This window comes from Glycine max, chromosome 6 (genome assembly GCF_000004515.6).
Source record: "Glycine max cultivar Williams 82 chromosome 6, Glycine_max_v4.0, whole genome shotgun sequence".
Taxonomy (NCBI): domain Eukaryota; kingdom Viridiplantae; phylum Streptophyta; class Magnoliopsida; order Fabales; family Fabaceae; genus Glycine; species Glycine max.
Window position 1 is genome coordinate 1,008,096 of NC_038242.2, and position 24,297 is coordinate 1,032,392.

The following is a 24,297-nucleotide window of genomic DNA, read 5'->3' on the forward strand; positions in this document are numbered from 1 at the left end:
AAAAACGTCATCAGTCATTAGACTGCAAAAAATATTAAATTTTACAGAAACTAAAATAAATAGAAAAAAATAAATTATGTATCCTAATTATAAAAATATATTTTATATGTTATTTTAGAGAAATAACATCAAGACATTTCATTCATTCATGATGGTTAATTTGATAAATACAAAGAATATATATAATGGCCCATATATATAAAAAAAGTTATATACTGAAAATTTTTGAGCCTAACATGATTTGTTGTTGCTTCTCTAGCAAACAACATTTTTTATAAAAATATATTTTATATGTTTAAAAACTATTTATTATATATTTTAGATTATAATATAATTTATATGTTAAAAATATTTATTTATTATAAGTTTTAATTCTATAAAATAAATTTTATTACATATTATTATATTGTGGTATTGTTCAGAGTAATTTCCACCACGTTTTGTTTGAGTTGTGAGTTATTAATTGAATAATATCGGTTTGTCGCTGCCTTCTGTTCTGTGCGTCCCGCAATTACGCAGTTCCTTGTGGCATATGCCTTTCAAGTTTCAGAAGAATCAAGACTCGTGCCTCAGTGTCATTAGTGTATAGTTTTGCCTCTTTTTTTAAAATATAAATAAATAATATGAAACAAAATAAAATTAAAATTGGGAGAATAAATATATTATATATTTTTTTGGAAGATTTTCTTATCTTCTTCATCACATATTAAAGTAGTGTTCAACAGGACCAACTCCATCATAAAGCTTTTGCACTGTGCGCTCACGATTAGCATATCCCTAGGCGCCTGTCGTGAATGTGAGCGCTTTATTGCATAATGGAGACCCATTTTTGGAAACCCCAAGTTGAGATTTCATAAACAACTACTCAACCAAACCTTATAAAAAGAAAAAAAAATGATATTAACCAGCTTTTTTTATTCATAAGAAATTAAGAAAAACAAACAAACTACTTTTTCAAAAAGAATAAGAAAAACAAAACAAACCAGTAACTTATAAGATTAAAATTGTATTTTTACTAATAATTTAATTTTTTTTTACATACCAAATAACTTTAATTTAAATATTTTTTATTCTACTCTATTTATTTTCAACCAAATAATCTTTATAGATACCAAATATTTTTTTTTACATACCAAATAATTTTATTTTTCACTTATTTATTTTCTTTCCTTTTTCTTCCTCACAACCAAATTAACCTTTAGACAAACTCATGGAACAACGTCCATCTAATTAATATTAGCTTTTCCTTTTGCTTCTCCTACAAGAACTTCAAAGTTGCACAGACCACTATCGAACCAAATATAATATGAATTTATCAAGTAGTCAATGTTCCAAAATAAAACAAAAGTGTCCAATCTAGTGGTTGGATGGTGAGACGGAAGTTAAGACCTTCTTAAGGGAAAACAAAATGCCACTTTAAACCTCTCAGCAAATTCAAAATCTCTGAAATGTTTTCCTTTTTATTTTTATTTTGGGGAATTGAGATATTTTTGAATTTAGAGTTATTGAATAGTTTCTTGAGATATTTCATGTAAGAACTTCTAATTATATATTTAAAAAACAAATTTATTTGTCAATCATATGTTTATTAGAATAAAAAATAAATACTAAAAAAATTATATTAACTCACACACTTTATTAAATCATTTGAGTTATAATCCTTAATAAATATATTCTTTTTACATTGCAATCTGTAATGATAATGCGGAATATATTAAGAATTTAATTTAATTTACACTATCATTCAATATTACAATTTTTAAAATTTTATAATAATGATTTAAAGTTTATATTTATTATATTAATACATAAAAATAAAGAGTATATTAAAATTAGTAAAAGAAAAATATATGACCATTAGTTAAAAAAAGCACGTGCAGGGCAAAGACCGTAATGGCCAAAAACGAAAAAGGAAATAAAAGAGGAAGAAAGCATGTCCGTGGCATTGGCATGGCCATGACCAGAAGAACAGCAACAATGTTGCTGCGTGGTTAGCAGTGAGATACAGAGAGAATCGAATGCAACAACTCTCACGTTGGGACCAATTTCCCTCGTTCCCCGTTCGATTTTATTTCCCCTGCAAATCGTGATGGAAGCGTTGATCGAGTTATGCGACCTCATTGCGCAGAATCCCTCGCAATTCTCCGATAAGCTCTCGTGGATATGCGACAAATGCCCTCTGCCGGAGTACCTCTCGGCGGGCTCTCCTAGGGTTTCGCGCTCTCAGCTCAATGCCGTCCTCGCCGTCTCGCGCTTCCTCTCCAACTGCCCCGATTCCGCCGATCTGCGCCCAAAGTCCGTCGTCCTCGAGTTCCTCCGCTCCGTTCCCCATTCCTTCACTCAATCCTTCTGGCCCCACCCTTTCAGCCTCGATTCCGTCGCCTCTTTCTTCCTCGATTTCACCGGCTACGTCTCCAAGGCCGCGCAATCCTCGCCGGATTTCGCCGAGGAGCTCGCCGCCTTCTCCGGCGAGGTAGTGATTTCCGCGATCCGCGAACAGCGCTCCAGCATTGCTAGGGCTTTCTTGGCCGCTCTCTCGCAGAACTTTCTTCCAATTTCGTCCTCCGATGCCAACAGATTGGTGACTTGTTTAATCGATCAATTCGCTGCGCCTACGGTGGGGCCTGTTCCAGGCACGCCGAGGGAACAACTCGCTGCGGAAAATTCCTCGGCTCAGAGCTCGCCCATCAGTGTGAACCATCAATCCCTGACCAATTACAATGACAGTCCCGGGAATGAGAATGTTTCGGGTTCCTCGAGCAGTGTGGCTTCTAAGGCCGCGGATGATGCCAGCACCGCCTCGTCGAGAGGGATGGTGAATGGGGGAAACCATGTCTGGAGGACCAGTGCTGATCAATTGGCACAGAATTTGGGTTTAAATGATGGTGGTCTTGGCGTGGTCTCGTCTGGCCATCATCTTGTTTTGTTTGAGGAAGAGTCCGTGGAGTTCTTGGAGAGGCAGGAAATAGCTTTTAAGTTGATTGCTCACGTGTTGGAGAAGGTCCACGTTGAACCTGTGCTTTTGGAGCAGGTTAGGTTAATTGGGAAGAAACAGATACAGTCCATGTCTGTGTTTCTGAAGGTATAATTTGTACCTTACTATCCTTCCCTCTGTCGTCACTTTATTTGTTATGCTTGTTTGAATTAGTGAGTGTCTTGGTTTACTCACTGTGGATTGTGAAATGTAGTTAAGATTTAGGTTAAGAGAAGTGTTAGCAACACATTCTCTAATACACTCTTTACTATTGGCTTAAATTAATTCGACATTACAAAATTATAAGTGAGACCTAAAATTTTTTCTGATTTCCAATAAAATTCAGCTAATAGTAGAGAGTTTTTAGAAGAGTGTGCTGTTAGCATTTCTATCTAGGTTAATTTTAAGAGTGAGGTGTGTTTCATGTTTGTATGTTCTTGCAGATAAGGAAGAGGGATTGGCATGAGCAGGGGTCTCTTTTAAAAGCTAGGATTAATACCAAACTGTCAGTGTATAAAGCAGCGGTGAACCTGAAAATCAAGAGCCTCTCAGCACTGGATTCTGATTCGAGGTCTGTTAAGAGGTTGGTTTATGAGGCAGTTGCGATACTGATAGATGCTGCTGAGGCATGCTTACTCTCTGGATGGCGTAAGTTGAGATCGTGTGAAGAGCTCTTCAGTTCATTGCTTCTTGGGGTAGCACATATTGCTATTGCCCGAGGAGGACAGCCGCTGCGTATTTTGCTCATTCGCTTAAAGCCAATTGTTCTCAACGTTTGTGCTCAGGTGCACTTTGTTACTTTTCAATACTATATTTCCATTGATGGTTTCTTTTCAAACTTACATTCCAATTGACATTCAATTTCATGATTTTTTTTTTAAATTTTGAAATATTTTTGTGACAGCCTGATACATGGAGTAACACCCATGGGGGCATGTTTGAGAGTGTCATGAAGGCCAGCTGTCAGATAATTGAATCCTGCTGGAATAAGGAGCGAGCCCCTGTTGACACATACATAATGGGATTAGCTACAAGCATACGTGAACGAAATGATTATGAAGAACAGGTACATATTCTAATAGTCACATGTCCTCAAATGCAGAAACTGGCAATAAATAAAAATAAATGTATATGTGCCAACACTGTACTATCCTTTTTTTTTTTTCTGTTTTTGTACATATCTCTGCAAAGAATATCATATCCATACATTCAGATGTTATACATGTTAATTTTGTATTTCATACATTTCCATATATTTTATGGACTTGTACTTCAGTGTTCACTCCCTTTAATCTCATCAGTTGCTATTGTAATTATATCCATTCATATGGTTAGTAGATTTTTCCTGTTTCATCTACATTGTATCTCGTGGTTGGTCATCCAACATTATTGACATCTGTTTAAGTTTGTTACAATTTTATTGTATCTATTCATGTATTAAGTTATTTGGTTGCTTACGGAATCCTGTCTTGCCACAGGACAACCAAGAGAAGCCTGAAGTTCCTTTTGTACAGCTTAATGTTATACGCCTGTTTGCTGAGCTGAGTGCTGCAGTCAACAAGTCTGAGCTGGTAGACGTGTTATTACCTCTTTTTATTGAAAGCCTAGAAGAGGGTGATGCTTCAACTCCTAGTTTGTTGAGACTCCGAGTATGGAACTTTGTCTTCAGAGCATGTATTTTAAAATTGATATGAAATTCGTCAACATATTTTATGACCCTTCTCTTTGTTCAATTATGTATCATCCTTTGGCTTCTTATGTTATGAATCTTACAACATTTTTATTGTGATCTATACAGCTTCTTGACGCTGTGTCTCGAATGGCCAGTTTAGGTTTTGAGAAATCTTACCGTGAAACAGTGGTTTTGATGACTAGAAGTTACTTGAACAAACTTTCCAGTGTAGGATCAGCTGAAAGCAAAACAGAGGCAACTGAAGCCACAACTGAGCGAGTTGAAGTATGTAGTATATCTATAAATGTCAACAGCATGCTAGATTTGGTTTGTTTGGTGTAATAAACTGTCAAATGGATTCTCACTAGTTGAATTACATTCTAGACTCTACCTGCAGGATTTCTTGTTATTGCTAGTGGTCTTACTAGTGATAGATTGCGTTCAGATTTTCGTCATCGACTGCTCTCCCTATGCTCAGATGTTGGTTTAGCTGCTGAGGCTAAAAGTGGAAGGTACACCTTTTTCTATGCTGAGCACATGACATGTCAATGTTCTAATAATGTTTGAAATTTTTGTTGAGATTTTGAATAGGTGTAAATTCAACTTCATTTCCATGATGAATTATGCATTCTGAAGATTTCACATCTGATGCTTACTCACTGCAGGAGTGGAGCAGATTTCCTGGGTCCTCTGCTCCCGGCAGTTGCTGCAATTTGTTCCGATTTTGATCCTACTTTAAATGTGGAGCCATCACTTTTAAAACTATTTCGCAACCTATGGTTCTATGTTGCTCTTTTTGGCCTAGCGCCACCGATACAGAAGACTCCAGTAAATACAAAGTCAGTTTCCAGTACACTGAACAGTGTGGGAAGCATGGGTGCAATTTCCCTCCAAGCTGTAAATGGACCATATATGTGGAATGTGGAGTGGTCTTCTGCTATTCAAAGAATTTCTCAGGGGACTCCTCCACTAGTAAGTTGATTGTAGAAGATCTTCAAATTTTGGGTAAAAAATTCCATTAGTGTTTTTTAGTTGTGCATGTTTATAGTTTTATATAATAACATTATGAAATCTGTTGCTTTGCCTTGCAGTATATTTATGCTTCATCATAATCTAGAGGGAGTGCAGTACTATTTAGTTTTTTTTTCCCTGTGATGTTATTATGAAGTCAATAGCTTTCTGTATCACCCCCAAAATTTAATAGTTTACTGTGCACTAGACTGAAGCTTTACTTTTATATCATCCTGTTTCTGCCCAGGTTGTTAGCTCAGTGAAATGGCTCGAGGATGAGTTAGAACTAAATGCTTTGCACAACCCAGGCAGTCGTCAAGGCAGTGGCAATGAGAAAGCTGCACTTGCACAAAGGGCTGCTCTTTCTGCAGCTTTAGGAGGGAGAGTTGATGTCACAGCAATGACCACAATCTCAGGTGGATTGCACTTGCTTTATTTTAGTAATTCTCTAAGTATATGAATTATCAACACCTTCAGATTTTTAGAAAGGTGCCACATCTTGTGCCAGGCTCATCAGATCTTTTACTTGTATAACACTCCTTTCCATGTCAGACACATTGCTGTTGGATACAATTCATTGTAAAATTGAGGATGATATTTGAAAAGAGCCTTGGGGGAACCATACCACTAAAGCTAGCCGTTGTAGTTGGGGAACCCAAGGACCTGTAAACCCCTCACTTCCATTGTTGCACTCAGGTCCCATATTCAGATTTTTAGAAATGTCCCACATCTTTTGTCAGGCTCATCAGATCCTTTACTTGTATAACACTCCTTTCCATGTCAGACACATTGCTGTTGGATACAATTCATTGTAAAATTGAGGATGATATTTGAAAAGAGCCTTGGGGGAAACATACCACTAAAGCTAGCCGTTGTAGTTGGGGAACCCAAGGACCTGTAAACCCCACACTTCCATTGTTGCACTCAGGTCCCATATTCAGATTTTTTGAAACGTCCCACATCTTTTGTCAGGCTCATCAGATCCTTTACTTGTATAACACTCCTTTCCATGTCAAGACACATTGCTGTTGGATACAATTCATTGTAAAATTCAGGATGATATTTGAAAGGAGCCTTGGGAGAACCATACCACTAAAGCCAGCCATTGTAGTTGCGGAACCCAAGGACTTGTAAACCCTACACTCAAATCCCATACTTCCAATGTGGGACTCAGGTCCCATACCTTGCAACCGTACCCTATTTCCACCACGCTTCACAGACCCAACGCCCATGTGGGTTGGCTATGCACTAGCCCTTTGACTAGTCCTGAACAAACACTGCAATGTTGGCATCATCACCCATGCTGCTTGTTTGCAATTGAGTGACATGGTGGAAGGCTCTCATATCAATTAAATAAGAACCTTGGGAGAACCACTCCACAAACGCTAGCTATCATAGTTGGGGAGCTCAGGGGCTTATAAACCCCACACTAGAATCCCATACTTCCATTGTGGGACTCAAGTTCCACAGCGATTGGATCCTAAAAATTTTTCACATGCCTTGGACAGTGTTTGACCATGTTGTCATGTCTTAGACTAGCATTTCCCATATGACTTGTTCATAGCCATGTGCCATTGATAAACATCAAAATTAATTATTATTTCTTCTATGACATGTTTTCTGATCAACTTCATATTATATAGATGTGTGAACTTAGCTATTATTGGTTGTTGAACATGAATCAACCTTCCAAGGTTAATGCGATTGTTTTTATTATTTAATTATTTTTACATATTGGTTAAACCCACAGCTCGTTCATAGCCTTGTGCTGTTGAGTGTTGACAAATTTTATTTGCCACTTATATATTTAAGTTCTCATGTCCAATTTTTTTTCCAGCATGGTTAAATTTACACTTTTTTAGCCTGACAAATTGGAAAATTACAATTTATAATGTGGTTTCTTGTTTTATATTTAGGTTGGAGTTACTCCCTTCCCCCTCCCTTAACTCTGATATTCATTTTTGTATAATCCCCACTCTATCATGACTGTTAAGGTGCTTTTTTTTTAAAAAAAAAATTTGTTTTGCAGGAGTGAAGGCTACTTATCTTCTTGCTGTAGCTTTTCTTGAGATCATCCGCTTCAGCAGCAATGGTGGAATCCTAACTGGTGGCACCACTATGGATGCTGCAAGAAGTGCCTTTACTTGTGTCTTTGAATATCTCAAGACTCCAAATTTAATGCCAGCTGTCTTTCAGTGTTTAACAGCAATTGTCCACAGGGCTTTTGAAACAGCTCTGTCATGGCTGGTAGGCATCAGTTTGACCTTTTTACTACATTTATTGCTAATACTTCCCATTATGTGTACTCATGAGGACCATAAACCTCAACACATGAAGCCAGGACATGTGTTTACTTAATGATAAGCAGTTATTGTCAAAATTGAGCTGGCAATTGTTTACTATTCATCTCAAAGATTTAAGGTGGTATGAAAAATGCCTAAGTGTGCATATGTTAAACAAGTCTATGTTCTCTGTTTCTTGTTTGATGAATGTTACTTTTCATCAATCATTTTATATTTATGAATGCATTCAAAGGTGGCTGAACCTTAGGTTGAATGCATCCATCACGGAAGGATTACAACTTCATAATTCTTTGTTAAGTAGTAGTATCTAGAAGTTTGACATGAAACATGTTATTAAATGCATAATTTTTGTTGAAGCAATTTGCTCATTGAAATTTCTACCTATGCTTTTAATTATGCTAGCTAATTTACTTTACACTTTTTTGAAAGTGCCTCTTCTCTCTAATTTGAAGTCTTATATTTGCTTCTTTTTTTCCCCTTTCCTTATTTTTTATTTTTATTTTGTGTCATAATCTTGATCAAAAAGAAATGCTTGATTTTCACTAGATATTATACTCAACACATACTTCTTGGCAAGGTATACTTGAGGCATATGGAGGAACAACTCATGTTTCTTAATGAAAATATAATTCATTATATTTTCTAGAGTTTTTTTTTCCTTCACAATTTAATACCCACAGCTTGGTTAACAAAATAAAATCAATATTTGTTTCTTTTCGGCTTAAATTGTTCCTCCAAAGACTAGTATCACAATGTTAATCTTCCAAATATTTTTTCATCAAATAAGTCCCACAAAGGTCTAAGATTTCATCTGATTTTTTCTTATGGAGGACTAAAGTAGTGACACAAGATGATAAATATATATGTTGGAAAGTTTCCTTAGTTGTGGTCACCCCGAGCCCACCTTAATTGTGGCCTATTAGAATGGACATCAGCTCTTAGGCGGTTGAAATATCACATCGACTAGAGATATGACCTAGGTAGTGCTTATAAGGCTTGGGCAATCCACAATCTTCATTTGGCAAGCTGGTTTCATGGGGTTGAGTTAGGCCTTAAGTTCAACTTTTTATATATATAAGAGAAGGTTCAAATTGCACCAATGTAACTCTTACGGTCTTACCAACTATTACACCATCACTAATTTTTTGAATAAGTTGAATTTTCTTGATCCAACTGTTGAATTACAACTTTATCTTACCTTGATTGTTTGTATTAAATTTTATCAAAATTGAAGAGCAGCGAGAAGGTGATCAAATGATTCATATTTTAATATATTTTGAAAAGTTTATATTATTTTGATTTTGATCTATATGAATGAGATATCAAATAATTTTGGATTATTATAAAAATTTGTATACATGATCTATGTGAAAGGAACTTTCAATCCAGCGGTAGGTTTTGAGAAAACATTATTTATTTCAAAGTTATTGGATGGTGTATAGTTGGCAAAATATATAATGGGGCAAAAAGGCCCTAAGGGTTACTCTTTAGCATCTGCATTTACTTTTTTTATGTCCAAAATTGAACTCATTCAAAAGAAATTTGAACATTGTTTTATCTGTATACTTGTATTGACAAATTCAATGGGTTCATGCCGTTTTAAGTGATTGTGAACTTTTATGGTGAACAAATCTAGATTAGGCGTATGTGACCTAATGGTTGTAGTTATAGCTTATTTACTGGTGCTCTCATTAATGTGCGCTTGTTTATGTTTTTCTTTTTGTTAAAGACTAATTTTTGTGTTGTTATCTATGTCTTTGCACTATGTGGATTATGGACACAACTAATTGGTCTGGTTTCAGGAAGATCGAGTTTCTGAAATAGGCCATGAAGCTGAGACCCGAGATTCAATACTTACAATGCATACCTGTTTTCTAATAAAAAGTCTGTCCCAGAGGGAGGATCATATACGAGATATTGCAGAGAACTTGTTGAATCAACTCAGAGATAAGTTTCCACAGGTAAATTTTCAACAGTATGTTATAAATATGCTTACATGTATATGTAATTACTTGCCTAATGTGTCTCTGCCTTTTTTTTTGACATCTGCAATATATTTAAGATTAATGGTATCTTTGCAGGTTTTATGGGATTCTTCCTGCATAGATTCTTTGCTATTTTCATTTAATGGCGACTCTTCTACTGCGGTCATCAATGATCCTGCTTGGACAGCAACAGTCCGTACCTTGTATCAGAGAATTGTTCGAGAATGGATAATTAAATCAGTTTCAAGTGCTCCATGCACTAGCCAGGGCCTTCTTCAGGTTGAACTGATCTGTTTCATTGATGAAAATCAATATTTTAAGATTTTGTAGTTTCCTTGTCATCATTGTCTCAACAGATGGGTGCATGCTTGCTTTCTGAAATTGGTCCCAAAATGTGGTGGTTGCATACATTTTATTGTGCCTTAATTCCTTCCATTTTACTTGCTAATGCATATATCTTTCCGTTAAACTTTTCTATAGGTGACATTGTAAAAGTGTCTTTTTTTTATTAAGTCCTCACAATTTTCTCTTTGCACCATCTCTATGTATTTTACGTCAGGATAAACTTTGTAAAGCGAATACTTGGCAAAGAGCACAGCCCACAATTGATGTTGTTTTACTTTTATCTGAGATAAGAATTGGCACTGGAAAAAATGACAACTGGCCAATACAAACAGCAAACATTCCTGCAGTCATGGCTGCAGCAGCTGCAGCTTCAGGAGCAAACTTAAAAGCATCAGAGTCTTTTAATTTAGATGTTATCAGTTCTGGTAAGTGTAACCAAGCTGCAGCGACAGTTAAGTGCAACCATGCTGGAGAAATTGCTGGAATGAGAAGGTTGTATAACAGCATTGGTGGATTTCAGTCCAGTACAGCACCTCCTGGTCTTGGACTTGGAGCTGGGCTTCAAAGAATTATATCTGGAGCTTTTCCTCAGCAGCCACAAGCTGAGGATGACTCGTTCAATGGAATGTTGCTTAATAAGTTTGTGCGTTTACTTCAACAGTTTGTCAACATAGCAGAGAAAGGTGGGGAAGTGGTCAGGTCTGAATTTCGTGATACTTGCTCTCAGGCCACTGTGCTGCTTTTGTCACATTTGGTAAACACATTTCTTGCTTGTATTTTAGTTGGTAATACTATAAGTTAGAACTCTCAGGGAATCTGTATTTTATACCTTTATCTGAGTTTATGTTTTTCTTATGGACAAGAGTTCTGGATCCAAATCGAACGTGGAGGGCTTCTCACAACTTCTCCGTCTTCTTTGTTGGTGTCCTGCTTACATTTCCACTCATGATGCAATGGAAACTGGTGTTTTCATATGGACATGGTTGGTTTCTGCTGCACCTGAACTTGGAGCTCTTGTCCTTGCTGAGCTTGTCGATGCATGGTTATGGACAATTGATACCAAGCGGGGTCTTTTTGCATCTGAAGCAAGGTATTCTGGACCTGCTGCAAAACTCAGGCCTCACCTGTCCCCTGGGGAGCCTGAATTGCAGCCCGAGATTGATCCTGTGGAGCAGATAATTGCTCATCGACTATGGCTTGGATTTCTCATTGATCGCTTTGAGGTTAGGCATTGGTCACCATATGATTTACATTTTCTCATTTGGCCACTTTATCTAAACATTATATGATTGCCTTTTGTAAATGTTTATTTTGATCTTAAATGGCCATACTGCATTTTCATATTCCTATTGTATAAACAAAATTCATTAATTCATGACTGATTATTGGGTAAATTGTTTGGTTTGAGTAACCTAAGATTTGCCTTTGAATCACTGTTTACATTGTGATTGTTAATAAATTAATAATCAATGAATCATTAGTTGAAGTTGCTGTCATTACATTAACATGGAAGCTATATTTTGTTTGGTGCTATATATAAATGGGCATAGTTAAATGTAAAATTTGTCGGCTCGAATCTTTTATTTCTCTTTCAATCTACTGGATTTTTAGTAAACAATTATGTTATAGTTGTTTGACACGGATTAATTAATGAATTCAGGAACATATTCATGAACCACTCTTTATTTGAAGATTGATAATCAGTTCTTGATTAATGGATCTTGTGGGATATTATTATTTTAGTGTTAAATTGCCACCAAATGTTACTCCTTCTGTCCCATAATATTTGTCATACAACAACAACAACAACAACAACGCCTTATCCCACTAGGTGGGGTCGGCTACATGGATTAACTTCCGCCATAATGTTCTATCAAGTACCATACTTCTATCCAAATCATTAAGTTCGAGATCCTTTTTGATAACCTCTCTTATAGTCTTTTTGGGTCTTCCTCTGCCTCGAATTGTTTGCCTTCTCTCCATCTGGTCTACTCTCCTCACTACAGAGTCTACCGGTCTTCTCTCTACATGCCCAAACCACCTAAGTCTATTTTCCACCATCTTCTCTACAATAGGCGCTACTCCAACCCTCTCTCTAATAGCTTCGTTTCTAATTTTATCCTGTCGAGTCTTACCACACATCCACCGCAACATCCTCATCTCCGCTACACCTACTTTATTCTCATGTTGGCTCTTGACCGCCCAACATTCTGTTCCGTACAAAATCGTCGGTCTTACCACAGTCCGATAAAACTTTCCCTTTAGCTTGATCGGTACCTTTGCATCACATAACACCCCCGATGCTTTTCTCCATTTCATCCATCCTGCTTGAATGCGATGATTCACATCCCCTTCAATTTCTCCATCATCCTGTATTACAGACCCAAGATATTTAAACCGTGTGACTTGAGGGATAATATGGTCTCCTATTTTCACCTCTGAGTTAGAAACCCTCCTTCTTTTGTTGAACTTACATTCCATATACTCCGATTTGCTTCTGCTTAGGCGAAAGTCATGTGTTTCTAGAGCTCGTCTCCAAGTTTTCAACCTCTCATTCAACTCTTCCCTCGACTCTCCAAGGAGGACTATGTCATCTGCAAAAAGCATGCATCTCGGCGCTATCTCTTGGATTTGTTCCGTGAGGACATCCAGAATTAAGGTAAAAAGGTAGGGGCTAAGGGTTGACCCTTGATGCAAACCAATTGTGATGGGAAAATCGTCTGACTCTCCACCCTGTGTCCTAACACTAGTCGATACCCTATCATACATATCTTGGATAGTTCGAATATATGCAACCCTAACCCCTTTCTTCTCTAGAGCTTTCCACAAAATCTCTCTAGGCACTCTATCATACGCTTTCTCCAAGTCAATAAAAATCAAGTGCAAGTCTTGTTGGTCCATGCGATATTGCTCCATCACCCGCCGTAATAAATAAATCGCTTCCATGGTCGACCTTTCCGGCATGAAACCAAATTGATTCTCAGTAACTTGAGTCTCCTTTCTTAATCTCCGTTCGATCACTCTTTCCCATAATTTCATGGTATGACTCATGAGCTTGATTCCCCTATAATTTGCACAATTTTGTATATCCCCCTTGTTCTTATAGATTGGCACTAACGTGCTTCTCCTCCATTCCTCCGGCATGCGTTTTGACCTCATAATTTCATTAAAGAGTTTGGTGAGCCACTCAAGACCTTTATCTCCAAGAGTTTTCCACACTTCAATAGGTATGTTGTCTGGCCCCACCGCCTTACCGTTACTCATTCTTTTCAGCGCCTCCTTTACCTCCTGTTTCTGAATCCGACGATAGTACTTATAGTTCCGGTCCTCTTCTCTTGTATCTAGACTGCTAGAGTCATATCCATATCCATCATTAAATAAGTTGTGGAAATACGCCTTCCACCTTTCCTTGATATCTTTTTCATGCACTAAGACTTTGCCTTCTTCATCCTTAACACACTTTACTTGATCCAAATCTCTAGTCTTCCTCTCTCTACCCTTAGCAAGCCTATATATAGATCTTTCTCCGTCCCTGGTTCCTAGAGCTTGGTATAGTCCGTCAAAAGCTTGGGCTCTTGCCTCACTCACCGCCTTTTTGGTTTCATTTCTAGCTATCTTATACTTATCCCAAGTTTCAGAATTTCTACACCTAGACCACTCCTTGAAACACTCCTTTTTTACTCTAACTTTGCTCTGAACACTTTCATTCCACCACCACGATTCTTTACCCCTAGGTCCAAAACCTCTAGATTCACCCAACGTCTCTTTAGCCACTTTAATAATCTCTTGGGACATCTTGTTCCACATATCATTTGCACTTCCTTGTGATTGTCCACACCATCCCTCCCATATCTTTTGTTGGAAGATTCCTTGTTTCTCACCTTTCAAGTGCCACCATTTGATCCTTGGTGCTACCATAGGACTTCTTCTCTTTGCCCTATCTCTAATTCTTACATCCATAACCAAAACTCTATGTTGGGTAGTCAAGCTCTCTCCCGGGATAACTTTACAGTTCAAGCAATACTTCCTATCAGACTTCCTGATAAGGAAGAAATCTATCTGAGAACATGTCCCTCCACTTTTGTAAGTGATAAGATGTTCCTCTCTTTTCTTAAACCATGTATTGGCTATAGAAAGATCCAAAGCCTCCAAAAACTCCAAGATGGAATCCAACCCATAATATTTGTCATACTAGATTTTTTTATACAGACCAAGAAAACAAAGAGAGTAGTAATTTTACAAAATTAACCTTCTCATCATTAACTCATTTATAGATTTTTTTGCCTGTCATTAATATTATAAGGGATATAAGGGGAAAAAGTAATTAATGTATTAGATTGAAAAGCTAAAATGACAATTATTTTGGGACTTGTTTTTTCTTCTTACCCGACAATTATTATTGGACGGAGGGAGTAGTTGCTAGTGCTTTTATGCTGATTGACTAATTGCTAATGGGTTTTTCTTAACACTGAATATGTTGATAAACATTGTGATTGACCTATTGGAGTAAGATCAAATTGCTTGAAGGCATTGGCGCATTGCCTTACCCCTTACTTCCTTTATTGTATTAAATACCGAATCTAGTTTCAACTTAAAATATTGCAATTATTTGAATTAATTCCCTGAATCATTCTTATCCTGTCTCTTGTAGGCAATTCGACACCAAAGTGTCGAGCAACTCCTGCTTTTTGGTAGGATGTTGCAGGGGACAACAAAGCTTCCTTGGAATTTTTCACACCATCCTGCAGCCAGTGGCACTTTTTTCACTCTTATGCTTCTAGGACTCAAGTACTGCTCTTGCCAGTTTCAGGGCAATCTGCAAAAATTTCAAATGGGGCTTCAGCTGCTGGAAGATCGGATTTATAGGTGAACACGAGTGTCTCTTGTAGTTTTTCTTTTGGCATTCTTGGTGCATTTCTCCTAAATTGTTCTTTTTCTTTACCTGTTCTAACTGCTAAGAGTAGTGCTGGAAATATTGCTTTGTTTGCTATTATTTATTCATCAATTTGTGCCTTTCTTCTTCTTCATGAAGCATGCATTTTGTATTTGTTGTCAGTTCCTCTCTTCTTGCATGTTTTTAATTCCCTTATCTTGGTGGCTTGAAACATTTTCTGGAAACTGCACAACTTAGGCCTACTTTTATAAGATGGTCAAATTTTGTCAGGACTTAACTTGGATTAGTTGGAATTTGGAACTGGTGAAGTTACGTAGACTGACTCTGCTTGAGTCAAATCAGTCCCTGTGCCTCTCCTCTTTTGTATTCTTTTATTTTATCTTTTCTACTGAAAATCAAGAAGAACCAAGCCTTGTTCCACTAACAATAAATATTTATGTCTCTTAGGTTCTGTTTGTTTGATTTGCTAAAAAGTAAGGGACAGAACAGGACAAAAACATTTGTTCAATGTTTGATTTTATTATTTTAAAAATGAACATGGGACAGAACAAAAAAGAGGTTGAGGGACAGGAAAAAAACTTCTGTTCTTGTTACTCAATTATCTACGGGACAACCTTTTGTTCCCAGTACAACACATTCAAAAGACCAAAACACCATCATATCTCTCTTCTCTATCCCCCACCACTCCCTCTCCTCAGTTTCTTCTTCCCACTATCATAATAAATAACCACCAATGCTATATGACGCTGAACATTGCTTCTTCATTAAAAAACTGAAACACAAACCTTTTACGCTAGAATATAAAAAACTTCTTCACAATATAATAAAGCTGATATAACAAATATAGAAGTTATGTGACAATTTTAAAACTATATAAGAAATAAGCATGTAAGTGTGAGTGATTTTATAAATAAATTTTTATTTATTCATTTAATTTTAATTATATATTATACATATATTATGAGAAGGGATCAAGTTACTAGAGTAACTTTAAAAGAATTACTCCTCATCTTCACCATTGATTTTCTTGAAATCTAATGGTTAAGATTAACTACTCATTACAACCATTAGATTTCAAGAAAATGAAGGGTGAGGATGAGGAGTAACTCTTAAAAATTACTCTTGGAGTTAGTTGATCCCTCCTCTCTCTCTCTCTCTCTCTCTCTCTCTCTCTCTATATATATATATATATATATATATATATATATATATAATATTATGAAGAAGTTTTTTATGTTCCAAGGTAATATTTTATATAATATATATTATGGAATATAATAATTTATTATTTTATGATGATAATAATATGAATTATATTAAGATGTTAATATTAAAAAGGGTATTATAGTAAATTTTATATTATTTTCTCTTTGCTGTCCAATGTGCGATGTACCCCAAACAATAGACTGGATAAAAAGTTGTTTTGTAACTTAAACATTTGTTCTGTGATGTTCTCCTTGTACTGTACCTCAGCCTATAAAACGCACCTTAATAGTGTTAAATCTGTTATTTGTTTAATTGGATTATTTGGTAGATTAATCAGATGAAAGTGGGTGGTTGGCTTGGGGGGGGGGGGGGGGGGATGGTATAACTGTGAAGGACTTGTCTGGTATTTCATGTTAGCTCTGCAGTAAAGTAGATTTTTAGGCTTTTATAAATATTTTCATGGGATATTCTGCTGGAGCAATAGTTTCTTGCAAAGATAGGGACCAAAATTGGATTCATCATGTTCACCTTTCTTACTAATTGAATTTTTTTTTTTTTGCTGCATTTGTAGGGCATCTTTGGGTTGGTTTGCTTTTGAGCCTGAATGGTATGACACAAACTATACAAACTTTGCTCATTGTGAGGCTCAGTCTGTTTCTCTATTTGTTCAATACCTTTCAAATATGAAAGGAGATACCGTCCAAGTTGGTTCAAAAGGAAATGGACAAGAAAATGGAAACACTTTGGCTGATGCGGTAATAATTCTATGTCTAGCATTAACATCTGCTTAGTGCTTACACTGGGGACTTTGGAACATTAAATTGTTGACTTTTAAATCTTAAAATCATTATCATGTACTTATTTTTTCATCTTTCTCTATGAAAATGGTTTTAACTTTCCTAATGGACTAAAAAATATCCTAATCCTAATTTCTACATTTTTTATAGAGTGACCACTATCATCCTGTTTGGGGTCAAATGGAGAACTATTCTGTAGGAAGAGAAAAACGGAGGCAGCTACTTTTAATGCTATGCCAGCATGAGGCTGATAGGCTTGACGTCTGGGCGCAGCCTACTAACACAAAGTATATATATCTGTTTCTGACCACTGGAATTTCATTATATGTTTTGTTTTTCATCTTGTCCTAAGCTTTCAAACATCTGGTATGTATTTTCAGGGAAAGTAGTTCCCGACCCAAGATTAGTGCAGATAAATGGATAGAATATACCAGGACTGCCTTCTCTGTGGATCCTAGGCTTGCTTTATCCTTGGCCTCAAGGTTCCCAACCAATGCATTTGTAAAAACTGAAGTAACTCAGCTTGTACAGGTAAGTTTTTTTCTTTTTGTTTTTTCAATAATATTGTGAACCGAAAGTAAGAGGGCGAGCCCTGGTGCAGCGGTAAAGTTGTGACTTGTTGGTCATGGGTTCGAATCCGGAAACAGCCTCTTTGCATATGCAAGGGTAAGGCTGCGTACAACATCCCTCCCCCATACCTTCGCATAGCAAAGAGCCTCTGGGCAATGGGGTACGAAGTTTTATTGTGAACCGAAAGTCCTAGTCAGTTGAGTGTCTTCGAAGGCAAGGAATAGAGAAAGGAAATATATTGGCTGATGATAAAAAAAACTAATATTTTACAGGGGAAAATATTCAATTTTATGTCTGATCTATCTAGCTGCTGCAACAAATTTTGGCTTATTCACAAGCATTGTTAGTTACACATTTGGGTTGGATGAAGATGGAAAATTGAAACTTAAAGTAAACAAATACACTTATTGCTCAATATGATGCTGTTGAATTGGTTGTCCTGAACTGAAATTTCATACATTTTAAATTCTAATAAGAATTTCAGTTATATAGTTATTGTTCAAAAGCAATATTGTGTGTTCAAGGAGGAAATATAATCATCCTTACCTGAGTTATATTTTCTGTCATGTCCAATAATTCTCTCTCTCTATATATAATTTATTTATTTACCTGTGAAGGGGAGAATTTATTCTTGTGTTGTGTGGCTTTTTTTATTTTTTATTTTTTCATTCCCGTGGTTCTTGTTGCTCTCTCTCATTAACTCGTCTAAATTCATTATCTTGTAAAATATGAGACAATTCCTTTGCTTTACAGGCAAATATAGTGGATGTTCGCAACATACCAGAAGCATTACCTTACTTTATCACCCCAAAGGCAGTTGATGACAGTTCGGTGCTCTTGCAACAATTGCCTCATTGGGCTCCTTGTTCTATCACACAAGCTTTAGAGTTCCTTTCTCCTGCGTACAAGGGTCATCCACGGGTCATGGCATACGTTCTAAGGGTTCTGGAATCCTATCCTCCTGAACGAGTAACTTTTTTCATGCCACAGCTGGTGCAGTCGTTGCGACATGATGAAGGGGTTAGATATCTATTGAAATTTAGTTTCATGGTTTATCCCCCTTAGTATGTGCTTTCCTCCTATTGTTTGTCAATGGTCATATAAAACCTGATTTTACCTTTTTTCTTTCACCATTTCTACAGCATAAATAAGCCTTGTGTTTTTTAAGCTTTGATAACATTGGGATTTTAGAGGGCGAGCCCTGGTGCAGCGGTAAAGTTGTGCCTTGGTGACTTGTTGGTCATGGGTTCGAATCCGGAAACAGCCTCTTTGCATATGCAAGGGTAAGGCTGCGTACAACATCCCTCCCCCATACCTTCGCATAGCGAAGAGCCTCTGGGCAATGGGGTACGTAGTTTTTTTATAACATTGGGATTTTGAAAAGATCATGGATGCTCAAACAAAAATATGTCAGTATATTAATGTTTTTCACCCTGTTGAATCTCACTATGCATTGTTGTCTGAATTTTTTTAGTCCATTCTCCATTTTTTTTTTCTTTAAACTTATAAAGTATTGACATCATAAAAATTCCCATTGAGTGAAACATCTTCAGCTCAGATATTTCACTAATGAAAATTTCTAACCATTTTTGAAATTTTCTAAATTGAACATTTTCTGAAGTTAACCTCTAATAATTGATGTAAAAGTGTAAATAGCATCAGTCCAATAATGACTTTCAATGTGTTTTTGCTTTGTAACCAATTGCATACATTTATTTTTGCAGAAATTAGTTGAAGGTTATTTGCTTAGAGCTGCTCAAAGAAGTGACATATTTGCCCATATTCTTATCTGGCATTTGCAGGTATAACTTGTGATTGTTATTTTTTACTTGTTATACAATTCATTCTTATTTATAATTGTGTTTTTCTTACATGTAGATTTGCATTCATTCCAAGTTATTTGTTTTTTATTTAATAAGTGGTTAAACACCAATTTTATTTTGGGCAGGGTGAGACTGTACCCGAGACAGGAAAAGACCCAAACAGTGGGAAGGTATACCAAAAGAATGTTTCTTTATATCTATAGTATAGTTAATTAGTTATTGCTATCATATGCTGATGAAAATGACATGAATTTTAAACTCAAGTCAACATCAAATCTTAGGATTTATGCTTGTCAGTTGCATCATTATTTAGGCAATGTCTAATAAATTCAGAGCATTGATCACTGAAACCTGATGCATTGACTTCTTTTTTTTTATTACTATTAATGATAAATGTAATTTAAGAGTTATGTTTATGCTATTAATTGATTCATGTTGAATTACATAGCACTCCTTTCTAAGAATACATGTTCTAGTTTTAATATATCAAATCAAGCACTGTCAAAAGTATCCTCATTGTTTTTGAATTTGAAAGAAAAGTAAGAACAATTGAGTAAAATAAGAACTTGTTATATTGATTCTCAAAGTGAGATGCATTTTGGGACTCCGAAGGTGGAAATTAAGACATAAAATAGGAGATAATATAGTTTTAGTTTCAGGCTTGCACAGTTATAGCAATCAGTGCATTTCCTATTTCTTGGCTTCAAAATTAAATGATGAGGTGCAATGTGTAATATTATATTCAGGCTCTTTGTTGTCAGACCATTGTAGGCCCACATTCAAATTATATGGTGTAATATGTTTGTTGTCTTGACAGTCAAGAATATGCAATGAGTAAACACTATCTTGAGTTTAGAATCAAGGTGACAGTTGATCAGATTACATGAAGTTCCTCAATTTGCAGATACATTTTTCTAGTCTTTACTCTTTGAAACTAGCATTCAAATATGCAGCCCTACTTACAGTACTTTGTGAAAACTGAAAATGTAACTGAGAAACATTAGCAACACATTCTTCATTATTGATTGAAATTTATTGGAAATCACAACAATTATGTGAGTCCCACACCACTCCTAGTTTGATGAACCTGACTCATGATTTTTTAGTTTCCAATAAATTTCAGCCTATAGTTAAGGGTGTATTAGAGAATGGGTTGCTAGTACTCTTTAATATGAATATTAATATATTCAAAGTGAATTCTTTATTTTCATTATATAATTTGTTTTTTTTTCTTTCAAATCATACGTTATATAGTTTTTTATCTGTGTTTATATTTCAGAATAATTCATTTCTAGAACTGCTGCCAGCTGTAAGGCAGCGTATAATTGACGGTTTTAATCCAAAGGCACTTGACATATTTAAAAGAGAGTTTGATTTCTTTGACAAAGTTACATCCATCTCTGGTGTACTATTTCCACTTCCTAAAGAAGAACGCCGAGCCGGTATCCGAAGGTACTCGGCAAATGTCTGAAGGCTTATTTTTATTGTGAATTTTTTAGTTAAATCTTCAATGCTTTTTGATAGATGTTAATGTTTATTTTACCATGTGGTAGGGAGTTGGAGAAAATTGAAATGGACGGTGAGGACCTTTATTTACCGACAGCTCCTAACAAGCTTGTTAGGGGTATTCGAGTAGATAGTGGTATTCCCTTACAATCAGCCGCAAAAGTTCCAATCATGATAACTTTTAATGTAATTGATCGAGATGGGGACGAAAATGATGTAAAGCCACAAGCTTGCATTTTCAAGGTTAGCTGGGTTGTATTTATGATGATATCCTGTTATCCTGTCAACAAAACTGCAGAACATTACGCTATTGGGACTTAGCAAATTGCCCTCTTCGAATATATTTTTAATCTGGCTCATGTTTACCCGTGTTATATATGTATATTCTCTTCAAATATACTTTCGTTTTTTCCGTTTTTGTGTGGGTTGTTAGATGGTTAGAGATAGTTTCAAATGAAATATGAACCAAATAAAGAGTAGTGATTGTTTGGAGTATGGCTAGTGTTAGATAAACCATTTTTTTTTGCACCGTGTGTTTATTTTCTTGCTTCTTGTCAATTGTGCTTAATTTGTGCATGTGTTTTGTCATTCTTGGGCTGACTGTTCTCTTACAACATTTAAGGTTGGAGATGACTGTAGACAAGATGTTCTTGCCCTTCAAGTGATAGCACTACTTAGAGATTTATTTGAAGCCATTGGATTAAATCTTTATCTATTTCCTTATGGTGTACTGCCTACTGGTCCCGAGAGAGGTATAATAGAGGTGAGTTTATTCCCAATAAGTTATAACATCGTGAAAATTTTGTGGCTCACCTGCCAAAGTATTTTCTTGATCAGAATGAAGAATGCCAGTGCAGTGATAACTTCCTAATTATGGTAGTACTTGGAAGTGTATTTTTGCTATGTATTTCTTTTGAGCAATTGGATTCTCAGTCTAGGACATGGAACTGTCGTGGTTATCAAATTTTCGTGTTAAGCACAAGTTTTATGATCCTAGGACACAAACAAGTTTAATCACATGTGAAGTCTTTTAATCAAACATATGAGAGAGTTTTTACAAATTAGCTTATGCATAAGCTAATTTTAGCTTATGAAAAAGTTTACTTTAGTTTTTCTCATTGTTTTCTCTTAGAAGTTTATTTCAGTTTTTCTTTTTTTCTTCTTATGCATATGATGCTAATTCGATGGTATTATTTTTTTTCTTCTGTTAAAGTTGGAAAATAGTGTAAGTGCTGAACTAACTATATACTATAACGGTTAGGTCAAAAGGTTCTGTTTCCTTGTTATTATTTTATGCTATAACTTGTTTTTTGGCCTTGTATCAAAACAATATCAAATGACTTCGATCAGTTTCCTTGGTAACAAGATTCAATGTTAATTCCTTGTGTCATATATGGGGCAATTGTTTTGTGGATTTGTAATTTTTTATTTTTGTTACATTTTCCAGGTTGTGCCAAATACGCGCAGTAGAAGTCAGATGGGGGAAACAACTGATGGAGGTTTGTTTGAGATATTTCAGCAAGACTATGGACCTGTTGGGTCTGCCAGTTTTGAGGCTGCACGCCAGAACTTTATCATTAGCAGTGCTGGTTATGCTGTTGCTAGTCTTTTGCTTCAACCAAAGGATAGGCACAATGGGAACCTTCTTTTTGATAAGTAAGATCTTTGTGCTTCTTCCATTACTTTGTCAGCAAGTCAGTTATTATTGCTAGTGGATTTGAATTTAGCTTTAGATGCCTATGAAGCATTTGAACATCCTGATTGTTTGGCTCCCTTGGTTCAATTTATTTGTGATTTTTAGTCCCCCTGCTCTTTCTGCTTTATGGTCCAATAAATGGCATCACTAATATGCATGCTGATGCAGTGTTGGGAGGCTTGTTCATATTGACTTCGGTTTCATCCTAGAACTTCTCCCGGTGGGAATATGCGTTTTGAAAGTGCTCATTTTAAGCTGAGCCATGAGATGACACAATTACTAGATCCATCTGGTGTTATGAAGAGTGATACATGGAATCAATTTTTAAGGTAGTAATGGCATTTCTATCTAGATCACACTTTTTTTTCCTGGACGTCATTTAAAAAACTCAGCGTTCTTTCATGTTTATTGTACATGTAGTTTGTGCGTGAAGGGGTACCTTGCTGCCCGTCGACGAATGGATGGGATCATCACTACTGTGGCATTAATGCTAGACAGCGGGTTACCTTGCTTCAGCAGGGGTGACCCGATTGGCAATCTTCGGAAGAGATTTCATCCGGAGATGAGTGAGCGTGAAGCAGCCAATTTCATGACACATGTTTGTAAAGATGCTTATAATAAGTGGACCACTGCTGGCTATGACTTGATACAGTATCTGCAGCAAGGCATCGAGAAGTAAGATAATATAGAGCTTACCTATCATGTACATTGTTGCTTGTAATTTTACATTCATTGTTGTCTTGTGCTATGATTTTTTGAGGAATTTTCACCGTTATAGTATTGAGGAGGGAATAGTAGTAAATGGCGAATGAAGATTCAAAAGTTCTGTAATATTTTTTGGGGGTTCCTCGTAATGTAAAAATACAGCTCTGTAATCTTATTTATTATTGGTAAATACAATTCATTGAGGTGATACGTACAAGCTCCCTTTCTAGACTCCAGTTACTCATCATTATTAGACAAAAATGCCTATAGTTTTTTTTTTTTTTTTTACCAAACTAAACTAGAGAAATGGTGGGTGTGGGTTTGGATCCTTTTTCATTACCAAAATGTTCCCTAAAATCGTAAAAGTTTTTTTGTGAATATCGTAAAAGTGTATTTAACCCATAGCGAATGATGACAAATGATATATTAATTAGCATGCAGTCAAATATGTACCTATTTCGCAATTTAATCAGTTAGAAAATCTTCGACCAATAAATCCATAAAAAATTCTTATATTTTAATAATATTTCACACTTTTTACATCACATTTTTTTATTTTAAACAAGTGAACCAATTTTTACTCCAATAAAAAAATTTATTAAAGTTTTTAAATGGATCCCACAATACATTTAATCTTTTATACTTTTGTAACATGAATTCACAAAATCACAAAATATTGTGGAAATATTTTGCTTGCATTTCTTTTACTTTGCTTGCAGGGATGGATCCAAGAGGAGTACCGGGAGCGGATCTCCTCAGTTTGTAAAAAATCCGTTGAACTAAAATTAATGGTTAAAATGAATTTTAATA

At 35.9% G+C, this 24,297-nt stretch overlaps 1 protein-coding gene across 1 annotated transcript; it reads left to right on the forward strand.

The window, feature by feature from the left end:
• Positions 1-1,890: 1,890 nt before the first annotated feature.
• Positions 1,891-23,697, forward strand: LOC100796422 (phosphatidylinositol 4-kinase alpha 1-like). Its single transcript, XM_014777191.3, is given in 27 exon segments — positions 1,891-3,082; positions 3,418-3,759; positions 3,879-4,040; positions 4,453-4,623; positions 4,773-4,931; positions 5,031-5,158; positions 5,312-5,618; positions 5,905-6,073; positions 7,687-7,904; positions 9,763-9,921; positions 10,042-10,224; positions 10,505-11,044; positions 11,154-11,513; positions 14,942-15,156; positions 16,962-17,145; positions 17,338-17,474; positions 17,568-17,718; positions 18,511-18,777; positions 19,482-19,559; positions 19,706-19,750; positions 20,860-21,032; positions 21,134-21,329; positions 21,709-21,849; positions 22,534-22,742; positions 22,951-22,988; positions 22,991-23,111; positions 23,203-23,697. Coding segments are annotated over 27 exon segments (6,105 nt in total). The 5' UTR covers positions 1,891-2,089; the 3' UTR covers positions 23,462-23,697.
• Positions 23,698-24,297: the final 600 nt, after the last annotated feature.